The 25281-nt window shown below is 34.8% G+C and overlaps 1 protein-coding gene across 1 annotated transcript in view; it reads left to right on the forward strand.

Moving 5' to 3' along the window:
- The window catches only part of VPS13A (vacuolar protein sorting 13 homolog A), a 262005-nt gene that overhangs the window by 176622 nt on the left and 60102 nt on the right, over positions 1-25281 (forward strand). The window contains 7 exon segments of the mRNA XM_021065108.1: positions 4865-5147; positions 7234-7629; positions 7898-8002; positions 8119-8265; positions 13275-13403; positions 13954-14087; positions 20544-20673. Of these exon segments, the coding sequence (XP_020920767.1) occupies positions 4865-5147; positions 7234-7629; positions 7898-8002; positions 8119-8265; positions 13275-13403; positions 13954-14087; positions 20544-20673 (1324 nt within the window).

Below are 25281 nucleotides of genomic sequence, written 5' to 3' on the forward strand. Positions count from 1 at the left end.
TGATCAGATATTTATGATTTTTAAGAAATGCTAATTAATCATGACTGGTGGCTTCTGAATTTATTTACACTATTATGAAGTGTTCTTAACTTTTCAAGGGTTTTATAATAGAATTTTTAAAATTTTCTTTGTTTTTGCTTTTTAGGGCCCCACTGGCATATGGAGGTTCCCAGGCTAGTGGTCAAATCGGAGCTACAGCTGCTGGCCTACACCACAGCTGCAGCAACATGGGATCTGAGCCACATCTGCAACCTATACCACAGCTCATGGCGACGCCAGATCCTTAACGCACTGAGCGAGGCCAGGAATTGAACCCACAATCTCATGGTTCCTAGTCCGATTCGTTTCTGCTGTGCTACAATGGGAACTCCCTAAAAATTTTCTTTAGTAAACATAAAATATTTTACATTTTTATCTACATATTTATCTCTTAATTGTTCACTGACAGAATTGTAATGTAAATAGAAATGAACCTTGAGCAACATGTGGGTTAGAGGCACAGACCCCCATGTAGTCAAAAACCTACATTCAGTTGTCCCTTAGTATCCATAGAGAATTGGTCCCAGGACCTACTGCAGATAACAGAATCCCTGGATGCTCAGGTCCCATAGTCAGTCCTCTGTATAACTCCATCACCACATCCATGGATTCAACCAACTGCTAATTACTGTATTTGCAAAAAAATAACTGTTTATGAGTGGACCCATACAGTTCAAATTCATGTTGTTTATAGTTCAGCTGTATAGTACATTGGTCTTAAATATTTAAAGTAATTAGATTAAATTTGATATAAAATCTTATGTGTATTAAGAAGGGATTATTAAAATTCTAACAGTACTAATGATGGGCTAGACTCTTAATTATAGGCTTAATATAACAAATAAGTATTATCACTCAGGATATTTAATGTGGAATTGAAAATAATCTCTTTTCAGGAGACAGCTCATTTGTAGAATAAAAACTTCCTCATAATAAGCATCATAGTCTGTAAAGTGCTATTTCAGAACACACATTAGACATGAACATTTAGACCTATGCTAGGGAAGGATGAAGGCAAAACTGTAAGCAGTGCTTCAATATCCCTGTCTTCTATTCATTCTGACCCATACATAGGCACTCAAGATTGGGTCCCTAATGCTTAGAAGACAGCCTAGCAGTTTTAGGCACATGTTTTCAGATAGTAGACCTGCTCAACCTAATGAGTGCTTTATTGCGTAGACCTTCTAACCCTAATGAGTTTTACTCCTTAGTTTAAATTTGCAGAGGGAGGGAGTACCTGTTGTGGCTCAGTGGTAAGAACCCGACTGATGTCCATGACAATGCGGTTCAATCCCTGGCTTCGCTCACTGAGTTAAGGATCTGGCATTGCTGCAAACTGCAGTATAGGTCATAGGCGCAATTTGGATCTAGCATTGCTGTGGCTGTGGTGTAGGCCAGCAGCTGTAGCTTCGATTGGACCCCTAGCCTGGGAACCTCCATATGCTGCAGGTATAGCCCTAAAAAAACAAACAAACAAACAAACAAACAAAAAACCAGAAAAAACTTGTGCAAGGAAAGAATTATATTGGTGAGAATACAACCACAAAATTGTTGTGTATAGTCTATGACCTTATTCTAGAGAGGATTTGGGATGGATTGTAAGACTAGGTTGAAAATAGCATGTAAGATATATTTAAAAATTTCTGTGAGGAACTTGAATCCATTTTATCTTAAAAGTTAATGGCATTCTGCTTATTTTTAATAAATTATTGCTATATATTTTATGATTCTGTTGTAGAAGAGAAAAATTAGGCCATTAAAAATATCTTTACATGTTTTGTTCAAGGCTGAATATTTATTTGTTACATGGAAGCTAATCAACTTAATTAGAATTATTAATGACTAACCAGCTTGGATTTCACATTAAATATCTTTCTAATCTAATGTTTAGATATAGATACTCTTATATTTAAGATATGAGGTCTTGGAGTTCCCATCATGGTACAGTGGAAACAAATCCGACTAGGAACCATGAGGTTGTGGGTTCAATCCCTGGCCTCGCTCAGTGGGTTAAGGATCTGGCATTGCTGTGAACTGTAGTGTAGGTCACAGACATGGCTCAAATCTGGCATTGCTGTGGCTCTGGCATAGGCCGGCAGCTGCAGCTCTGATTAGACCCCTAGCCTAGGAACCTCCATATGCTGCCAGTGCAGTTCTAAGAAGACGAAAAGTAGTAATAATAATTTTAAAAAAAGTTATGAGGTCTTAAATTAACAAATGGGTAACGTTCTATTGATTTAAATATACTGATTCTTTAATTCATTTAACAAATATTTATCAAGTGTTTTGTTGTGTGTAAAGCACTACTCTGAGATAGCAAGAGGAACTGGCATGCCTCTTCCTTTTAAGAGATTGATATATAAATACAGAAGATAGAAAACGGTGGGGTACAGAGAATCACAGAAAGGGTTATAGTTGCAGAAAACTATAGAAAAGAATGAAGGGGTTAATGTTTGATTCCTGAAAGAGGTACATGAATTATAGTTAAAATATAATAAGGTAGAGATTAGCAGGGAAGGGCAGTCTTGAAGGAATTACATGAACAAAGATAAAGAGGCATGAAACACAGGGTTGTTACAATTCTATAATGAATAGGGGTTTGACTGGAGTGTAGTGTGTCTGTTGGAATATGAAACTTGAAAGATTAAGTTCACATTGGGATAATTGCTCCATCATTCTTGCTCCCATTTACAGAAATTTTATCTTCATCTCTTTTTTCCTTCCTCTCTCGACTATTCACTCCATCAGTTCTTCGCACTCAAAACCTCTTGTCATTGATCACCTTTCTCTCATGTCTTCTTTTCATTCATTTCTTGGTTTTTTGTTTGTTTGTTTTTGCCTACCCACTGCATGTAGAAATTCTCAGGCCAGAGATTGAACATGCACCACAGCAGCAACTTCAACTGCTGCAGTGACAACACTGGATCCTTAACCCACTGTGCCACAGAACTCCCCTTCGTTCATTTCTTAAACTTTTCCTTTAAACTTGCATGTCACCATTTCTCTTCAGAAAAATAGCTTTTAGGAAAAATTTTCACCTCTGCAAAACACTCTCATGCCCTTCGTTTGCTGTGTATATCTGTTTTTTGGTACCTGTCAGTACAGTGGTTACCTTGTAACATTACAGTTTTGGGATTTCTTTAAGAGGAAAGAATGATATTTTCAATTTCTCACTGGTAAATAATAGGTCCAATAAATATCTTGGTAATCTGGATGAATGTATTGGCATTAGTTTAATATAGAGAAAATTAAGCTTTTATTTTTAAATATTAGAAGTAAGAATGAAGAAGTTTCCTGGTGGCCTAGCAGTTAAGAGTCTGGTATTGTCACTGTTATGGCTCAGGTCTCTCTATGGCTCAGGTTTGATCCCTAGCCTGAGAACTTCCCCGTGCCCAGGACACATCCAAAAAAAACAGAAAGAATGAAAATTACAGAGAGAATGTAGAACAGGCTAAATCTGATAACTGATTTGACAGATAACTATATCCATGAGTGTACAAGGGAAATAAGGAAGAGATTAATATTATTTTATAGTCCTGAGTGCCAGTAGCTGGCAGTTCCTGAGTAAAGGACATACAGAAATGGATATGGAGGGTTCGGAGTTCAATGTAGCAATTTGAAGGTAACTTCAGACATCATTACTGAAATAAGTAGTAGAAATTTAAAATTTTGGGACTAGAGCTTAAGAAAATAATAAGAACTGGAGAGAGTATTGATGTTTTTCACACTGTAAGGGATAGTGTTACAATCATAGGTATTAATTTTACAGAAATAAAAATATTTAAGTGTTTATACTTGGACACACCTTAGGTTTAAAAAATTATTCAACTCAAAGTGTAGTTGAATGTAAACAAAGAATGTGGTAACTTTGTTTAAATAAATTTTATTGGAGTATAGTTGACTTAGAACATTGTGTTAGTTTCAAGTGTACAGCAAAGTAAATCAGTTATACATATACATAAAAATGTGGTATTTAGGAGTTCCTGTCCTGGATCAGTGGTTAACGAATCCGACTAGGAACCATGAGGTTGTGGGTTCGATCTCTGGCCTTGCTCAGGATGCGGCGTTGCCGTGAGCTGTGGTGTACGTTGCAGATTTGACTCGGATCCCGAGTTGCTGTGGTTCTGGCGTAGGCTAGAGGCTACAGCTCTAATTCGACCCCTAGCGTGGGAACCTCCATATGCCGAGGGAGCGGCCCAAGAAATGGTAAAAAGACAAAAAAAAAAAAAAAAAAAAAAGTGGTATTTAAATATAAGGATTACTCATATGTGGCAATAATTTTTCACTATATTCATACATTCACTTCTGCAGCTATGCCCTACATTTCAGTCAAGTTAAGTATCTATTGAAAGCTTTCATTTGATTAACCTTGAAAAGCTGGTGATTAATTTTTCAATAGCAATTTTTTTTCATGAATGAACTCAATCATGGTAGGTACTTGGGACCACATATCCAAGAAATCCAGCTTCATTAAGTTAAATGTACAAGTCATAGCCGTATGTTCTTGTTTTGCATATATGACCTTCATGATTGTTCTTTTCTTTGAGAAACTGGTTATTATAAACATATTTTTAAAATAGCAAGTTTGTAATAAAAATATTCACCTCTTAAAAGCCAAATAACTTGATTAGTTTCCAGAGAGTTAGGATAGAAATATGTATCTGTAGATCTGTCTTACCTATATCTAAGAAGAATGTGAAAATATAAAAATTTATGGCAATAGTATGGATTGAGACAGTTTCATTGTTCTAAAGCTGTAATGAAACAATTTAATGTATGTTTTCTTTTAAAGCGTTTTAAAGTGTATTGTTAATCTTTTCTGTAGATCACTCCTTTCTCTGAAGCCAGAAGATGAGGACTATGAAATGTGTGAAGGAATTGACTTTGAAGAAATTATAAAAACTGATGGCACTTTTCTAAAGAAGAAATGTAGACCTATAAACCCTTCCAGGAAGCCATTTATCATTAATGTGGTGCCAGAAAAAGATAATTTGACATCTATGTCAGTGTATTCAGAAGATGGTTGGGACTTACCATACATAATGCATTTGTGGCCACCTATTCTGCTCCGAAATCTTCTTCCTTACAAAATTGCTTATTATATAGAGGTATTTTGGAATTTTTAATGCCTTCCTCCATTTGATTTTGTACCTTTATTTATTGAAAATTATGAACAATAAAGCAGTGTTTTAAAATTCTAATAAGTATTTAGTACTGGTAAATAGACAGTACAGATATTCTTCAAATGAAAAGGAAATGTTTGTGCATAAAAGAAGATTTTAAAAAATTTTTTTCACTGATTTGTCTTAGAAATCTGATTACTCAGTTGAATTTAAATTGCATGTATAGGAGTTCCTGTCATGGCTTAGCCGTTAGCAAACACGACTAGCATCCATGAGGATGCAGGTTCGATCCCTGGCCTCGTTCAGTGGGTTAAGGATCCAGTGTTGCCCTGACCTGTGGTGTAGGTTGCAGAGGCGACTCGGATCCCATGTTGCTGTGGCTCTGGCATAGGCTGGGGCTACAGTTCCAATTAGACCCCTAGCCTGGGAACCTGAATATGCCATGGGTACAGCCTAAAAAGAAAAAAAGATTTAAAAAAGAAAAATAAATTATATGTATAAATGTGATACATCATTTTAAAAATCATTTATGAAAGTAATAGATATTCTTGTAGAAAACTTTAGAAAATAGAGATAATTAAGATTATATATATTCACATTTTCGGAAGGTAGCACTTCTAATGAGATATCATCAGTCCTAAAATACGTATTTTTCAGTCTTTTCCATGCATATATTTTCACATATTGTCTCTTTAGAAGATGGAAAGTAACCAAGCAAGTGTGAGATACAGTATTAAAATAATACTACTAGACTTAATGGGAAAAAATATACTATATTATTCTCATGCTAATTTTCTACAAGGATTTTATGCCCTCTAAAGATGCTTTTTCTTTTAAATACTCTGTCTTAATAGGTTACATCTAATTCCTTCCTGTTACCACAATAGGAACCTCTTCATCTTAAAATTTCAAATAAATACTCCCATTTTCCATTGCTTGTCCAATATAAGAAAGTAGGTCTTCATTATATTTTATTCATCTTGTTGCAGTCTATTAATTATTGGGATTTACTATATGTTTACACTTTTCTGTTAAATTTATTTTGTGGTGGTGGCGGGAGTTAACACATCTGGTTTAATAATGTCTATTTTAATAATGTCTGTTTTCTGTATGGTTGGCAAAAACATAGTGATTAAGAATTCATACATTGCTGTCAGATAGATTTAAGATTGAAGCCTGGCCCTGTAACTTACTAGCTTTATATCTTTGGTAAATTGTATTGTATTTCTAAATCATTTGTTCTAGTCTTTAAAATGGGAATAGCAATAGAACTTGAATGATTGGTAAATGGGGAAAATCAAATTAAATAATGTATGTAAGGGACTTAGCACAGTGCCTGACAGGCACATGATTACCATTCGTTTACCTTTCTAGTACCACCACCACTACTATTCTGTTTTGTGGGATTTAATTAACATGTCAAGTATTGATAACTTACTATTTTTACTTTAAGTAATTTGAAGTCTTAGATGAAGAGATTCCTATGTTATGACAATAGGAGGGAACCAGATTAGCGATGCTGGAAAAACAAATAAAATACTCATATGGACTATCTGTGTTCTATTTTCATAGAACTTTTAATTTGATGCTTTTAGGATCACATTCTGTTTGCAGGTTTCCAAAGGATGTGATCAAATTTTAGAAAGACAATTTAGCTGTAATATAGAGAAGGGAGAGGGGATAAGATTCATTAGGAGACTCATGAAGAGAGAGATTGCTGTGACATGAACTGAGGTAATGGACATGTTATAGGTGGAGACAGATGAACAGTTTGTAGTTTAAACACTGATTGGAAATGGATGATGAGGGATTGTTAAAAATTAAGAATAGTAGTTGGTAGAGATTGTTTATTTTCACAATAGTTCCTTGAAGTCGATCATTTAGACCATTTTACAAATCCAGTAACTCAACTCTACAGAAGATTACACAATTGACAGAACTTGAACATAAGTCTTCTAACTTTTTCTGACAGAGGTATTTCATAAGCATTTTGTGTAGAAGTTTGAATCATTAAATAGAATATTTTGCATATTATTCTGAAACATTAAAAATCTGTATTTTTTTATTGCAGGGGATTGAACATAGAGTTTTTACTCTAAATGAAGGCCGTTCAGCCCAGATTTGTACTATACAGTCGGATAAAGCCAAGCTACATTTGAAATTACTTGACTATCTTAATCATGATTGGAAAAGTGAATATCATATAAAACCTAATCAACAGGATATTAGTTTCATCAGTTTTACTTGTGTTACCGAAATAGAAAAGACTGATTTAGATATTGCTATCCATGTGACTTATAATACTGGCCAGACAGTTGTGGCATTTCATAGTCCTTATTGGATGGTTAATAAAACTGGTCGAATGTTACAGTATAAAGCAGATGGAATTCATCGAAAGCATCCACCTAATTATAAAAAGCCAGTTCTCTTTTCTTTTCAGCCAAAGCACTTTTTTAATAACAATAAGGTATGTAAAGTTTTAACTTTAAATTCTTCTTCAGCTACTTATCACTCTTTTTTTGGTTTTAGTGTTTTGAAGAATAAAATGTTATGAAACAAGTAGAAATAACATTCGTTAGATATTTGAGGTTAAAAAGGTTAGAGTGTAGTATTGGGAAAGGTTTAGTGCATCAACAATATAGCATTAGTTTAGCTTAAAAAAAACAAAAACTTTGTCAACTTAGGAATTTTTAAAAGCACCTAAATTCTAATATATTTGCAATATTTTTTTCTAGGTTCAGCTTATGGTAACTGATAGTGAATTGTCAGATCAGTTTTCAATTGATACTGTTGGTAGTCATGGAGCTGTTAAATGTAAAGGCCTGAAAATGGAGTATCAAGTGAGTTCACTCTGTGCTCATCAAGAAATTTTATTTAAACTCTGTTGAGTATTTAATTTTTATAAGGGCATTATGGTAATATAACCATTTTTGAAATGTTAACTTTTTTCTCCTAGGTTGGTGTCACTATAGACCTTAGCAGTTTTAATATTACCAGAATTGTCACATTTACCCCCTTTTTTTTGATTGAAAACAAAAGCAAATATCGTGTATCAGTGGCTGAAGAGGGAAGTGATAAATGGTTCTCTCTTGATTTGGAGCAGGTGGGTAGATGAATTTTTAAAATGTAACTTCTTGAATTTTCATTTTTCCTTAAAGTTAGGTACCTGAAATCACTTTATAATGTTTTAATTCTCCACTCCTACCTCCAAATTTTTTTTCAGTTCCATGAACATTTTATTATTTATTTGTACCAAAATAAACCAAGTAAGTTATTTATTTGATACTTAAAAGCCAAAAATTTTCATCTAGGAATGCATTGCTTGATAAGAAAGGTTGACATTTAATAATTACTAACCAAATGGGGTAAAAAACAGCAGTAGAAGACTGGATAAAGTATAAATCCAGAAGAGAGAGGAGATTATTTATTCTCTCAAGGAAGCTGTTAGGAATGCCTTTGTAGAGTACATTAAACCACTTATTTTAAGACAGTAGTGATTTATGAATGAAATTTTGATTCTACTCTGCATTTCACTGTTAGAACTCTAGATAAGAGTTTTCTGAAAGATTGTCTGAGGTTGATAGAATATTTTACTTTTGAAGAAATTTTATTCTAAGCATGTTAGGATTATAAGAGAAGTGTTTGCTGTTTATATTCATTATGCCTTTTTGCTTTGAAACCATCCTTCTGGAGTCATTCTTGATGTACATCTTTTAGAATTTCCTTTAGAGCTGATTTGAAGGTAAATACCATATGTTTGTATTTAAAGTTTTTAAAGTTTTAATCATTATCTTTTACGATAATTTTTTTGATAATCACTCCTGTTTTTTTCCAACGTGTTTTAGCTTTTACTCTCTTATATTCTGGCTTCCAGTTTTGTTGGAAATTCTGTTGTGATTCTGTCATTTCTTTGTAGTCATCTTTCCTTTTTCTCTAGTTGCCTTCACCATCTTTTCTTTGTCTTTGGTATTTTGCAGTAATACTGCTACTTGTCTGTTTGTGGATTCCTTATGTATATCCTGCTTGAGAAGCTTTATTCCTAAATCTGTGGATTAATATATTTCATACCATCTGTAAAATTTGTAGCTATTGTGTCTTTTTATACTGCCTCTCCTTTCTTCTTGCATTTCCTCCTTCTGGACCTTTAATCAGATTTGTTCCAGACCTTCATATTCTCCCTTCCATACGTCTTATTATCTTTTTTAATATTTTCTAAGTGTATAACTCTTTGCTGCAGTCTGGATTTTTTTTTTTTTTTTTTTTTTTTTTTGTGCTTTTTAGGGCCGCGCCTGCAGCATATGAGTTCCCAGGCTAGGGGTCGAATTGGAGCTACAGCCGCTGGCCTATACCACAGGCACAGTAATGTCAGATCTGAGCCGCATCTGCAACCTATACCACAGCTCACAGAAAAGCCGTATCCTTAACCCACTGAGCAGGGCCAGCAATCAAACCCATATCCTCATATATCCTAGTTGAGTTTGTTAACTGCTGAGCCATGAAGGGAACTCCCTGGAGAAATTTTACGTATATATTTTTTCATAAATTTTCACTCTACATCCATATCTCACTTGAGCCTTCAAGTGAGTTTTTTGAGTAATCATATTTCTCATTTCCAGAACAGTTTGCCTGTTCATTCATTCTTTAAGCAAGTATTTATTGTGTACCTCTTACTGCCCCATGATGCATTTTTTAACAAAAACACAACTCCCTGTTCTCGTATGGTTTACATCTCAATGGGTGTGTGGGGAAACAGTAAATTGATAATACTGTAGTCAATTAGTAAAATATGTAGTATGTTTAAAGGTGATAAGTCTAATCGAGGAAAAGGAAATAAGATAGGCTAAGAGGTATTAAGAGTGCTGTTGAACCAGGGATGGGCTGCAATTTTATATAAGGTGGGCATTGGTAGGACTTAGTGAGGTCACATTTGAACAAACTTAGAGAAAATGACAGGTATACTTGTCAAGAACTCAGCTGAGCTGCAGCTGAGCTTAGGTATAGGAGTAGCTGATTATGGCAAGACAAAAATAAAAGTAACAGTCAGGACTTTAATCACTTTACTGCAATGATAGTGTAAGAAGCTAAACTGAAGAAAGTGCTAACTCCCCCTGCTCATTTTTCCTGTAAAACAGCATTAGTTAGGGCTGTGGTGGATCAGTGAGGGTTGTGTCACTATCAGGAGAGCCCTGAACAGAAAGCTTTTACTGTTTCATGGATCTGGGAGATAGGAGAAAACAATGAGGGAAGGGGTAGGGGTGGAACAGTACTGAGCACCAAGTCAGAGTAGAGAAAAGGCATCTTCAAGTTTGCGCCCCCCTCTCCTTGACAAAGAGGTCTTGCAGAGGTTCCAAGGAAGGCCTCTGTCAAAAGCCCTGATAAAGAGACCCCTGAACAAAGACCCTGTGGTAGGAATGCAGTATTTGTAAGGGCATGGCTAGAGAGGGGCTGAGTACTTGAGAATGCAGTGCTTTGGCTTTGTAGTCTTGTATAGGGAGGCAGCTTTGCCCCACAAGACCTGCCAGATAAAGATAAAGCCTTTGGAATTGCCACTGGGTTTGACCTGAAAAATTACAGGTTTTTAGCCAGGAGCTGGACCCCTCAGCAATATGGATATTTGGGGAAAGAGTATTAAAGACAAAAGATCAGCCAGAGTGTGCCCTAAAGTAGGAAAGTATTTGGCATGTTTAAGGGATAACAAAAGAGGTCCAATTTTATTGGAGAAGGAAAAGTAATAGAACAAGGTATAACAGTGCTAAAGGGTAGTCATGTAGAACTTGATGACCCATTACAAGGATTTTAACTTTTGCTCTGAGTGAAATGTTGAGAGCTCTTGGAATGTTTTGAACAGTAATTAAACACAGAGGCCCTTAGCAAATATTTGTTGAAAGAATATTTATGATTTATTTTTACAAATATTTCTTGTGTGGTTTTAAGTCTATAGATTCTTGGTTTGTTGGAAGTAGAGCTCTCTCTACATCTAGATGCTAAGATTATAACTCCAGCTTTGTTTTACTTTAGATACGTATTTTAGATATATCTTTTTCCATACTTTTATTGATAAAAGCTTTTTGGGAGTTCCCATCGTGGCTCAGCAGAAATGAATCAGACTAGGAACAATAAGGATTGTGGGTTTGATCCCTTGCCTCGCTCAGTGGGTTAAGAATCTGGCATTGCCATGAGCTGTGGTGTAGGTCGCAGAGGAGGCTCGGATCTGGCATTGCTGTGGCTGTGGCATAGACTGGCAGCTACAGTTCCAATTGGACCCCTAGCCTGGGAAGCTCAGTATGCTGTGGGTGCAGCCCTCAAAAGACAAAAAAAAAAAAAAAAAAAGTTTTTTGTCTTGATTTATATATCTATTACAGATAAGATTTGGGGGCTTTCTCTTTTTAAAAATCTAATTTATAAGCTCCTATCTTCCAACAGTTTATATTTACAGTAATTGCAATTACAAGTACATAATCAGGCTAGGATCAAATCAGTGCTACAGCTGCTGGCCTACACCATGGCCACAGCCACACCCACTCCAGAGCCTTGTCTGCAACCTACACCACAGCTCACAGCAGTGCCAGGTTCCAACCCACTGAGCAAGGCCAGGAATCAAACCCACAACCTCATGGTTCCTAGTTGGATTTGTTTCTTCTGTGCCGCAATGGGATCTCCCAAGATAAATTTTCTTTTGCTAGTTTAAAATCTTTACATTTTAATTTTAGCTTATGGTGATCAACCTTAACCTAAAATGCATATTTCTGATTATCTCCTGATTTGTTGAACTTATGTATATATCTCTATTTTTGCACTACAAAGATAAGTACTTTAGCACTTAAATCTCAGGAGGTAGAGCACGTAACTCTTTAAAGAAAGAACATGTATTACTAGATCTAAAACATACATTTTTAAGCCATGGCTACCAGGAAATAACAAGGCTTGGGGGTTTTCAGAGAGTGCATCATTTTTAGTCTTCTCAGATCCTCCTGGAAAATATGCTTGGATTAGTATTGCTGTTATTTTGACTCTCCTAGATAAGTTTTCCACTGGGTTGCAAGAAACCCCAAGTGGGAACATTCTAAGGTTCTATAAACCTTAACCATGTCCCATGTCTAGTTCCATTAATTACTTTCAGGAAAAAAAAAAAATAGAGTCATTTTCTTTTATTTTGGAAATGCCTGCAGCATGCAGAAGTTCCCAGGCCAGGAATGGAACCTGTTACCACAGCTGTGACAACCCCAATCTTTAACCACTTGGCCACCAGAGAACTCCCCATTAATTACTTTTTTATGGTTGAATTAAACTTTAATAAACTAAGGCATTTGACTCTAACATCTAGATTCTGCTGTGTTTTTATCAGGTCATATGGTGATGATCATGAGCACATGAGCAGCCTCATTGAATTATGTGAAGTAACCTGGTTAGGGCCTGTCACACTATGACCTGGTTGACATACTGGTTTACAAACAGGATTTGTTCTCCATTCCTGTTCTTTTAGCTCTTTTCTTGTTTCCAGCTTCTGTTGTCTGGTTTTCTTTCTGGGTGCATTACTGTCTATTCTGTTAATTTGGTTCCAGATCACTAACATCTAGGTTGTTTCCTAAGATTTTGACCCTATTTTCTACTCTGAATTTTGAATATTTGGTTTGTTGTTGTTGTTGGTTTAGTTCTTACTTGACTTCCAGAACTCAGGACTTAATACATGTGATGTCCTGATTTAACATTTGTTGGTACTTTGACTGCTGCTTAATTACTAAATGATGCCCACCACCCAGTTATGATTTTTACTAACTGACTGTACCCCTATTTTAAACTGATCACTTGGTTCAGTTTACTTACTTTTCATTCCTTCACTAGATCTGGACCACATTAACGTCTCTTCAGCAGCACTCTAGTTATTGTAGTCTTCAACTTACTATCCATTACTGCTTATATTGAAAGTGCCCACAAGTGACAACCCATCTCAATGTCGATAGTTTTTAGCTGTTTAGCTAAGCAGTCTTACTAACCAGATGAAGGAAGTTTAGTTTAAGACTATTTTAAGTTTACTCTTATGGGTTTATTAAAATGATAAAGGTCTTTACTATGAAATCTGTTTTTTTATGAATATATGGTGATATGTTTTAGTGTATCCCCTTTTGGCCTGAGGATGCTTCTAATACACTTCTTATTCAAGTTGAAAGAAGTGAGGGCCCTCCCAAGAAGATACATTTTAACAAGCAAGAAAGTTGTATTTTATTGCGTCTGGATAATGAGGTAAGTGATTCTTTTGTGTGTATAATTACAGAAGCTAATACATACTTAACAGTTTTTTTGTATTAAATGGGGTTTTTTTGTTTCATCGAAAATGACCAAATATTTCTCTTTGCAAAGAGAAGAAGTTCTAAAAGGAAACAAGAAACACAAGTGAATAATTGGTATATTGAAAGTTAGAGTGCCTTGAATATTAGAATATACCAGATCTGGAATTTGAGCCGTCAGTGTATGATAATCGAGAGTCATGGTTTCCTATACATGCAATATAAAATCCTGAATTGGAGTTCCCTGTGGCATAATGGTTTAAAAATCCAGCATTGTCACTATAGCAGCTTGGGTCACTGCTGTGGCAGAGGTTCAATCCCTGGCCCAGGATCTTCCACGTGCCATGGACATAGCCAGAAAATAAAAATAACAAAATAAAATCCTAAATTACCTTCTAACCATCAAAAACTATATTAAGCTACAAATAGTTTTATTATTAAATGTTATTGGTTAATATTCTTTGGAAAATGATCACATTATAGAATATTTTCTTTTTTTTTTCTAGCTTGGAGGTATTATAGCAGGAGTTAATTTGGCTGAGCATTCTACAGTTATTACATTTTCAGATTATCATGATGGAGCAGCTACATTCCTGTTAATAAATCACACCAAGAATGACATTGTTCACTACAAGCAAAGGTAAGAAGATTATTACAAATATAGTATCCCCTGATTTTAGTATAGTCTAGGTGATGAGCCATGGACTTTATGACAACTTCTTAAGAATATAAACACTGATAATGGCATTATGGCCATATAAAACAATGTCCTCATTTAAAAAAAAAGTATACTGACGTATGTAGGGCTGATGTGATAGTTATAGTTTTTAAAATTGCAATATAATTGACAACAACATGTTAGTTTCAGGTGTAAAACATGATTGAATATTTATGTATATTGTGAAATTATTGCCACAATAAGTCTTAAAATCCATTGCTATAATAGTTAGGATTTTTTTTTTCTTCTGATGAGAACTTTTAAGATTTACTCTCTTGGGAGTTCCCTCATGACCCAACAGGTTAAGGATCCAATATTGTCACTGCTGTGGCTCTGGTTAGAGCTGTGGCATGGGTTCAATCCCTGGCTCAGGAACTTCCACATGCCAGGGGTGTGGCAAAAAAAAAAAAAAAGACTTTCTCTCTTGGCAAGTTTCATATGAATAATACGTATTAACTATAGTCAACATGCTATATCTTATGTTTCCATGACTAACTTATTTTATATCTGGAAGTTTATACCTTTTGACCACCTTCACTCATTTCATCCACCACTACCCCCACTTCTAGCAACTGCCAATCTATTCTGTTTCTCTGTTTGGTTTTTTTGGTTGTTTTGCTTTTTGGTTTTTTTAGATGCAGCATATAAGTGAGATCATATGGTATTTGTCTTTCTCTGTATAATTTATTTCACTTAGCATAATGTCCTTAAGATCCATTCATGTTGTCTCAAATGGCAAGATTTTATTCTTTTTTATGACTAATATTCCATTCTCTCTATCCCCCCCTCTCTTTTTCTCTCCCCCTCCCTCCCTCCCTCTCTCTCTATACATATGTATGTATACATATATACACACACACACACACACATATATACACAAACACACACACCACATTTTCATTCATTCATTCATCAGTGGACACTCAGGTTATTTCTTTGTCTTGGTAACTGAAGGGAACACTGTAGTGAACATGCATATATTTTTTTGGTTCATTGTTTTCATTTCCTTTGAACAACTACTCAGTTGCTTGATCACATGGTAGTTCTATTTTAAATTTTTGAGAAACTTCCATACTGTTTTCCATAGTGGCTGCACCAGTTTACATTACCACCAACAGTACACAAGGATTCCCTTTTCTCTACATCCTCGCCAAAAGTTATTTCTAGTCCTTTTGATGATAATTCTAACAGGTGTGAGATGATGTCTCATTGTGGTTTTGATGAACATTATATAAATATTGATTCTTCGGATTTTTTTCAAGTGATGGGTATGTTTTTGCTCAGGTGTATAGGAAAGAACTGTTATATTTTTAAGCTTTCCTAAAAACCATATTTACTTTAAAAAATTTTTATTATAGTTGATTTAGAGGAGTTCCTGCTGTGGCACAGTGGGTTAAGAAACTGACTGTGGTAGCTTGGGTTACTGCAGAGGTGCATGTTTGATCCCTAGCCCAGTACAGTGGGTTAAAGGATCTGAAGTTGCTGCAGCTGCAGCATAGGTGTGTTTCAATCCCTGGCCCGGGAACTTACATATGCCTCTGATGCAGCCATTTAAAAAAAAAAAAAAAAAGTTGATTTATAATGTTGTACCAGTTTGTGCTGAATAGCAAAATAACTCAAAATATAAATATCTAGATCTATATCTGTCTAGATCTAGATCTATTTGATATAGATATAGGTGTATTCTTTTTTATATTCTTCTCCTTTGCAGTCTATCCGAGGAGACTGGAAATAGTTCCCTGTGCTATATACAGTAGTACTTCATTGCTTATTCATTCTAAATGTAATAGTTTGCATCTCCTACTCCCAAACTCCCTGTCCATCCCACTCCCTCCCTCCTCTCCCCTGATAACCACAAGTCTCTTCTCTACATCTGTGAGTGTTTCTGTTTTATAGATAGGTTCATTTGTGCTTTCTTTTTTTTTTTTTTTGCTGCACTTGTGGCGTATCTAAGTTCCCCCTAGGCCAGGGATCCAATCCAAGCCACAGCTGCAGTCAGCGGGAATTTCACATGCCATATTTTAGATTCCACATGTAAGGGATATCCTATGGTATTCGTAAAGACCATTTTTATATCTTGATATTTCAGGACTACTCTAACATCGCTTGTTTTATTTTACTGTAATATACCATATCCCCCAGTACCACTATAGTTTATGTAACCTATTCCTCTACTTATAAATCCCAGGTTGTCTTGAATTTATTTTGTCTGCTTATTTTTAATTTGTTTTCATGTCACTCATCATTGGACCCATATTTATCAGTGCATTTATGCTTTTTTCCCACTGCTAAATGTATACTTCAAATCACTCATTAAAAATCAAATAGACATTGATTGGTGAGAACCCCAAGGCTGAGCCAGTAGGTATCTAGAATCGTCCTTGCCTATCATTCTCTCATTCGTGGAAGATACTGAGGAAAGCCTGTTTTTTATGATTATCCATATTTTTTAAATAAAAAATTGATTGATTAAACCTGACAAAAGCAAACAGAAATGGTTTCTCATTTGCCTTTCAATTCATGTACCTCAACTAGCCTTTCCCTAGGAAGCATTCACAGAATGAGACCTACAGAAAATGACTATTTTCTCGATTCTCTCAGGGATGATGCATAACTGGTAGCATTCTAACATACATAGGAGCTAAGTAATTCTTTATATACTGTGGATAATGTAGAGCACCATAGCTTAGTTCTCTGTTATCTGATTGAAACTGGCTGATGCTGAACTAGGGAATTCTCAGTTTTTTCTTTGGCTTTGACTCTGCACTTTTCTTTATATTACATTTCAGAGATAGAGTATTTAGAAATTTTATCTACTGCATTGTTTTAATTATAAAAGAGATAAGGGAGAAACCAGAATGTGATTCTGTGTGGAAAATTTGAAACTTAAATCACAATCTTAATGGAAATTTATAAAATTAACAGTCTGTAAGAATGAACGCTGGATTTAGATTTATAATTATTTGAAGAAGTAGTTACTAAATCAAGAACATGGAACTTTGGTTTAAAAGGATGTTGAATCCACAGTCTTTTCTGCCTACAATCACCAAATTTTTACTTCATTTCAGACTTGAGTTTCATGCTGCCACCTTTTCCTAAATATCACCTAAGAACCTAATGTGATTCAAAGCTGACCTCATCATTTGTGCTGCATAATCTACTCCTCTTCTATATCCTTATCTCAGTGAATGCCAGTGTATCCACCCCTGTGATCTTAGATTTCTTCTCTTGCCTCATCACACCATCCATTTAGTTAAACTCTTGTTGAAAAATCTCCTCTTGTCTAATCTCTCCTTTCATTTCCCAATATTTCTTACCTATTTTAGTAGATTTTCAATCTCTGTCTCTAGTCTTATCTTTAGTAAATCCTCCATTTGTCACCAAAGGCAGGTTCCTAAAAATACTTAATATAATCACATCTTTCTTGTTTTAAGTTCTCTAGTAGCTTTCCATTTCTTTTTCTCTTTTCTTTTTTTCCCCCATTTTTTCCCATTGCTTTTTTTTTTTTTTTTGTCTTTTTTTAGCTATTTCGTGGGCCACTCCCGCGGCATATGGAGGTTCCCAGGCTAGGGGTCAAATCGGAGCTGTAGCCACTGGCCTACGCCAGAGCCACAGCAATGCGGGATCCGAGCCGCGTCTGCAACCTACACCACAGCTCACGGCAACGCCGGATTGTTAACCCACTGAGCAAGGGCAGGGACCGAACCCGCAACCCCGTGGTTCCTAGTCGGATTCGTTAACCACTGCGCCACGACAGGAATTCCCCCATTGCTTTTAACATGTTTCCATGCTGCTTTTCTAAACATTTCTCTTTCTGTTGCCTCCTGCACTTAAGATCAAGTGAAATGTTTCATGAATGCTCTGGGTCCTTCCATGTGTGACCTTTAGATGCTTCTTTATGTTGAAAAACCTCCACTTCCATGGGATCACTTCCCTGACCCCCTTAATCTGTACACCCAGGTTTCCATTACACCTTTGCATACACAGATCAAAGTGGATTGTCATATTGTCTCTTGTGAGGTTAAGAATTGTGCATGCATGTAGCTAAAATTCTGAGGACTCTGGTTACATTTTATTTTCTTTGAATTCCCTGAGAAATATTTGAAATGAATTTTGTCATAAGGAATATTCTGCAGTGAGTTAGATTGAAATTTTACATGAATTAAAACATTTCTAAATATTTTTAAACCAAATTTATGTGATCAGCACATTTACATTTGATTTTTTTTCATAGAAAAATAAGGAATATAGGGCTTTTGTTTCCTCTGCCTTCCCTTGGCTTTTTGTTTTGTTAATATGGTTTTTAATTGTTTCCTGCATATAAAAATAATAGTTGTCAATTATTTTTAAAAATTTTGTAGAAAACCTGTGAAAAGAAAACCATAATCTCTGGAATACAAACACCAGCAACATTTTGATTGATTTTTTTTCACATCGTTTTACTATTGCTATCAATCTTTATTTCTGAATCTTGGTTATGACAGTTACTACAAAGCATGTAAATTTGCTTTAAAAGCACAAATTTTAATGAATGCATGATATTCCATCATTTAGATGAACTGTAGTTATAATCTTCCATTGTTGAGAATTTATTTCCAATGTTGTAGTGTTAGAATCTGTCTTTTGATAAAAATCTTTAAACCATTTGTAATCCTTAGAACAGACTTATGATTCCTTGCCATATTTTTTTTTTGTAATATGGATTATTTTCTTTTTTCTTTTTAGGACCACACCTACGACATATAGATGTTCCCAGGCTCGGGGTTGAATTGGAGCTTTTCCTACAGGCCTGTGTCACAGCCACAGCAACACAGGATCGGAGCTGCGTCTGTGACCTACACCGCAGCTCACAGCAACGCCAGACTGAGCAAAGCCAGGGATCCAACCTACATCTTCATGGATACTAGTCAAGCTCATAATCCACTGAGCCACAATAGGAACTCCTATTTTCTTCAAATAATGATTTGGAAAATATACTTTTTTTGTGTTCATGAAGATTTTGATGCACATTAAATTTAAAAGCGATGCAGTATCTGCTAATTTACCCATGAAAAAGTTGGAATACTTTTACATCTTTAGTTTCTCTTTCCAAATTCTCAGTTTGTTATAAATGTAATTTGGGATTCTTGGCCCAGATTAATATAATATGTCTATTTTAGGCTTTGGGGGGCATTTGCAGTGATTGATGATATACTAACAAGTTGACTTATTTGACCAGTTTAGTTGTTTAGTATTTCCATATCCCAGTTCTTAAGATTTTGAGTCATCTCTCACTTGGCTGAAAAAAGTAAAGGTTTTGTGCATAATATCTTATTGCATGTTTGAAAATGTCTTACTCTTGCAAATTAATGACAATTTGACTTTTTTTTTTTTTTTTTTTTTTTTTTAGTTTAGGGCCATACCTACGGCATGTGGAGTTTCCCAGGCTGGGGGTCAAATCGGAGCTTCAGCTGCCGACCTATAACACAGCCACAGCAATACCAATTCCAAGCCACATCTGCCATCTACACCACAGCTCACAGCAACGCCTGATCCTTAACTTACTGACCAGAGCCAGGGATTGGAACTGCAACTTCATAGATACTAATTGGGTTTCTTACTGCTGAGACACAATGGTAACTCTGACAATGTAACTTTGTTCCTCAAAACTGTGTAGGCATTACTCCATTGTTTTCTGGCATTCAGTATTATAAGAAAGTGTGAGACCAGTCTTATTTTTATTTCTTCATGGATAACTATAATTTTTCTAGATGATTGTGAACAGATTTTTCTATGTTTTCTTAAACATTAAACATTTTAAAAAGATCTTTTTAGGATTATATTCTGTTTTTATTAATGTTGTCTGATACCTAATGGGAAGTTCAGTCTGCAGAGTCAGCCTCTTCAACTCAGAAGAATTACATTTTAGTATTTTTTAGTTTGTAATGTCTCCATTTTCTTTAGGGAATCATTTGTGAGTTGATTGAATTTCTTAGGTTTATATCCCATGTATTATGATTTTTAAAAATAATTGAGCTATATTGTTTTTGCCACAGTAAGTCCAATACTTAGTTACCAATTAAATTCTCTTAAATTTGATATAGGTAAAATGAAGTAATTGGATGATTTTCCTTTGTATTATAACAAAGTTGACAAAGTAGTTTCAAAGACCTGAAGACACTTATTTCCTACGTAAGACAAATACTTCCCTTGAAATATTCTCATTATTTTTATAGAAAACCACCTTTTTATTGCATAAGGAAAAAAATTTTAGTCAATTCTTAATCAGAACTATCACAGATCTCAATTAATGGACTCAGAGTTACTGAAGTATTATTTTGGATTCTTTATATGTTCATATACTTGGCACTTAATGCATATTTTTACTATTTATATCAGTTCCCTCAGTGAAACAGAAGATTCCCTCCCTCCTGGAAAAGCAGTGTATTATACATGGGCTGACCCTGTGGGCTCTAGAAAGCTGAAGTGGAAATGTGGAAAAAGCCACGGTGAAGTAACACATAAGGATGTATGTACTGGATTGGTTATTATGGTGTTTTCAACAATCATTTTTTTTTTAAGTTACTCTCTTTCAGTCTTACTGGTTTTAAGGCCTCTTTGTGTCAACACTTGTTTAAAACTAACAAAAATTTTTAACACAATATTCAACTTTAACTTAGCCAAAACTGAACGCAGTCCCATTTTGTCTGCCTCCTTATTTGCTTCTCTCATGTTGTAAAGGAGAAACTTAGAGAAGTACTTTCAGCATTCAGTTTAAACATATATAAAAATATTCTCTTCATTGAAAGTTATCTCAAGTCACTTAAAGCTACAAATTTCCATCCAAAAACAGTATTAATTTTATCTGATAAATTTGGCTGTTGTATATTAATTATTTTTTAGTTCAAAATATTTTATAAATATCATTGTGATTTATTTTTGTATTTTGGCCTCATGATTTGTCCTCATGATAACCTAAAAGTAGGTTATCACTTACTTTTCTGAAGTATTTTCTAACTGTGTTTGTTTATTTCTAATTTAATTCCACTGTGATCAGAGAACATTCTCTGATTGAATTTGAGCAGTTTGTTGTGATTGACTTTGTGAGCCAGCATATGGGCAATTTTTTAACTATTTCATGTATACTTGAAAAAATATGTATTCTAAATTTGTTGGTTACAACATTCTATATATGTCAGTTTACTTAGATTCTATTGTGTTGTTTAAATCTATCTTACTAGATTTTGTTTGTTTGTTTGTTCTGTTACTTTGAGTGTGCTGTTTAAAATCTTGGATTTGTATGTTCCTCTTTTGGTTTTGTTAATTTTGGCTCTTATATTTTGAAAGTATATGATTAGGTAGATGCAAATTTAGAATTGTTATGTCTTTTGTTAATTTGATTCTTTTATTAATATTTAATATTACATTGCCCACCACAGTATCTTTTTTGGCTCATTCAGACTTAAAAAGACTCTCAGAGGCCTCCTTGGGAGGATACAGGCCAGGAAACACAGCATGCCAGCAGGGAACATCAGACAAGTTTAGGAGGTATTCTCATTGATCACTTCAAGTGACAGGTTTGATGTGAGGGAATAAGGCTCACTGAATGTGTTATGAGCCGCCTTGTCCTATTAAACCCTACTCCACAGTAGCATATTCTCTCTTATAACAACATGTGAATATTACAGGTTCTTTGCAAAGGACATGTAAGGATGATCATACTAAGAGAATCTTAAAGCTGTAGCTTCCTGCCATATCAAAACATGCAATCTTGACTTGTTAAAACCCACTCTAAATTAGTAATTGTATCATTTTCCCAATAACATACAGGCTTTTGAATTCTTTAACTTCCTTTCTTACCTTTCATCTTATATAATATTGTTGTGTATTTTATGTCTAAATATACATTAACTGCCGTAAGAAATATTTTTACTGTTTTTTCCAATTAATATTCCACTTAAATTACCCACATATTTCTCCTTTTTGCCACTTTTTATTTCTACCTGAATCTCCATGTTTCCACTTGGGTTCATTTTTCTTCTTTTTACTCATATTTTGTATTTTGTCTTTTTTAGGGCCACACCCATGGCATATTCACTCTTCATACATGCTTATTTTTACCTGTGTGCTGGACATATTATATGAAAATTTTTAAAGATAATTTGATGCTCTGTATGATATTCCCTTTCTCTTGAGAACATGTGATTTTGCCTTTGTCAGGCAGCTTGTCTTGGGAGGAGATTGCCTTAACTTATTAAGGAGATTGCCTGAAATTATTTAAATCTGATCTTCAGCCCTTCTGAGGACTACTGTACTTCCAGTTTACCCTGGCTTAAGTGTAGCCCTCTGGGGACTCAACTAAAACCTAAGCTCTTGACCTGATCTTTTTGGTATACCCTGTATTCTGGTTTTGGTCCTTCCACATCAGTAAGGTTTCAATATTTCAGGTTTTCTTAACCTCTCAGAGTTTGCCTCTATTTTAGAACTGGCAGTTGTGAGCTCCAAATACAAAGTTCACTTTTACTGCCTTTCTTTCTCTTTCAAATCTAGGCCCCATTAATTTTCACTACCTTGGTAGCTTTACTGTCTTTTCAAACACATGTTTTCCTTTTTTTTTTTTTTTTTTTTTTTTTTTGTGCAGTTTTGTTCTTAGTAAGAGAGTTGGTCCAAGACTACCTAGTCTTCAATTGCGAGAGCAGAAACTCATGGTAATTTTTAAAGTTAATCTTGTTTGATTATGAGAATGTAATGTCATTTTGTGTATTGGTTTTTTTTAATCCAGAAAACTCATTGAATTCTTTTATTGATGTTATTTGTTTTTTATTTTTTCTTATAAATAATCATGACACTTAGATGAAATGAGGTTTTTCCAAGAACTGGTTCTTTGAAAGGGTGAACAAAATTGACTAACTGTGGCCAGACTCACCAAGAAGAAGAGAGAGAACCCAAATAAATGAAATAAGAAATGAAAAAGGAGAAATCTGAACTGATACTGCAGAAATAAAAAAAATCCTTCAGAGAATACTATGAACAATTACATGCCAATAAATTTGACAACCTAGAAGAAATAGACAACTTTCTACCAACACACAGCCACCAACACCAAATCAAGAAGAAACAGATTGTTTAAACAGACCCATCACTAGAAATGAAATTGAATATTTAATAAAAACACTCCCTTCAAACAGAGGTCCAGTACCAGATGGTTTCACAGGCAAATTATACCAAACATGCAAAGAAGAACCTATACTAGTCCTTCTTAAACTTTCCCAAAGATTAAAGAAGGAACACTCACAAGACATTCTATGAAGCCACCATCACCCTAATACCAAAACCAGGTAAAGATTAGTATCTTTGATGACTATAGATGAAAAAATTCTCAGCAGAATTATAGCCAACCAAATTCAGTAACACATATAAAAAAATCATACGCCATAACCAAGTGGGATTCATCCCAGGTTCACAAGGATGGTTCAACATATGCAAATCAATCAACGTCATACACCACATTAACAAAAGAAAAGTCAAAAAGCACATGATCATCTCAATAGATGCAGAAAAAGCATATAACAAAATCCAACATCCATTCATGATAAAACCTCTTACCAAAGTGGGTATAGAGGGAACATAACATAGTAAAAGCCATTTAAGACAAACTCATGGTCACTATAATACTCAACAGAGAAAAGCTGAAAGCATTCCTCCTAAAGTCTGCAACAAGTTTGCCCACTCTCATCACTTTCATTCAGCGTAGTATTGGAAGTCCTAGCCATAGCAATCAAACAAACAAAAGATATCCAGATTCGAAGAGAAGAGGTAAAATTGTCACTATACGTAGATGGCATGATACTATATATAGAAAACTCTAAGGACTCCACACAAAAACTACTTAAACTGATAAATGATTTCAGCAGAGTCACAGGATACAAAATTAACATTTAGAAATCTGTTGCATTTCTGTATATTAACAATGAAATCTTAGAAAAGGAATATTTTGAAAATACTTTTTAAAATCACACCCCCCAAAATTAAAAACCTAGGAATAAACCTCACCAAGGAAGTGAAAGACATGTATACTAAGAACTCTATAACATGAATCAAGGAAATTAAAGAAGAGTCAAAGAAATAGAAAGATATCCCATGCTCCTGGATTGGAATAATTAATATTGTTAAAATGGCCATACTACCCAAAGCAATCTACAGATTTATTGTGATCCTGATCAAATTACCCATGACATTTTTCACAGAACTAGAACAAATAATCCAGAATCTTATATGGAACCATAAAAGACCCAGAATTGCCAGAGCAATCCTGAGGGGGAAAAAAAGTGGGAGGCAAAACTCTCTCAGACTTCAGACAATATTACAAAGCTACATAATCAAGACAGCGTGGTACTGGTACAGAAGCAGACATACAGATCAGTGGAACAGAAGAGAGAGCCCAGAAATAAACCCAGATACCTATGGTCAATTAATCTTCAGCAAAGGAGCAAGAATATAACATGGGAAAAAGACAGTCTCTCCAGGTGGTGCTGGGAAAAGTGGACAGCTGCATATAAATCAGCAAAACTAGAATACACCCTCACACCTTGCACAAAAATAAACTCAAAATGGATTAAAGACTTAAACATAAAACATGACATCATAAAACTGCTAGAAGAGAACATAGGTCAAGCATTCTCTGATATAAACTGTACAGACATTTCCTTAGGTCATTCTCCCAAGGCAAGAGAAATTAAAAAAAAAAAGAGAGAGAGAGAGAGAACTAATCAGACTTAGAAGCTTTTGCACAGCAAAGGAAACCCAAAAGAAAAAAAGACAACGTACAGAATGGGCGAAAATCCTTGTAAATGATGCAAATGACAAGGGCTTAATCTCCAAAATATACAAGCAACTCATATAATTCAACAATAAAAAAAAACAACCCAATTGAAAAATGGGCAGAAGGAATAAATAGACACTTCTCCAAAGAAGACACAGATGCCAGTAGGCACATGAAAAGATGCTCAGCATCTCTAATTATTAGAGAAATGCAAATAAAAACTACAGTGAGGTACAACTCACACAGATCACACTTATTAATGACCATCATTAGTAAGTTTAGAAATAACAGATATTGGAGAGGGTGTGGAGAAAA

Source organism: Sus scrofa, chromosome 1, assembly GCF_000003025.6.
Source record: "Sus scrofa isolate TJ Tabasco breed Duroc chromosome 1, Sscrofa11.1, whole genome shotgun sequence".
Classification (NCBI taxonomy): domain Eukaryota; kingdom Metazoa; phylum Chordata; class Mammalia; order Artiodactyla; family Suidae; genus Sus; species Sus scrofa.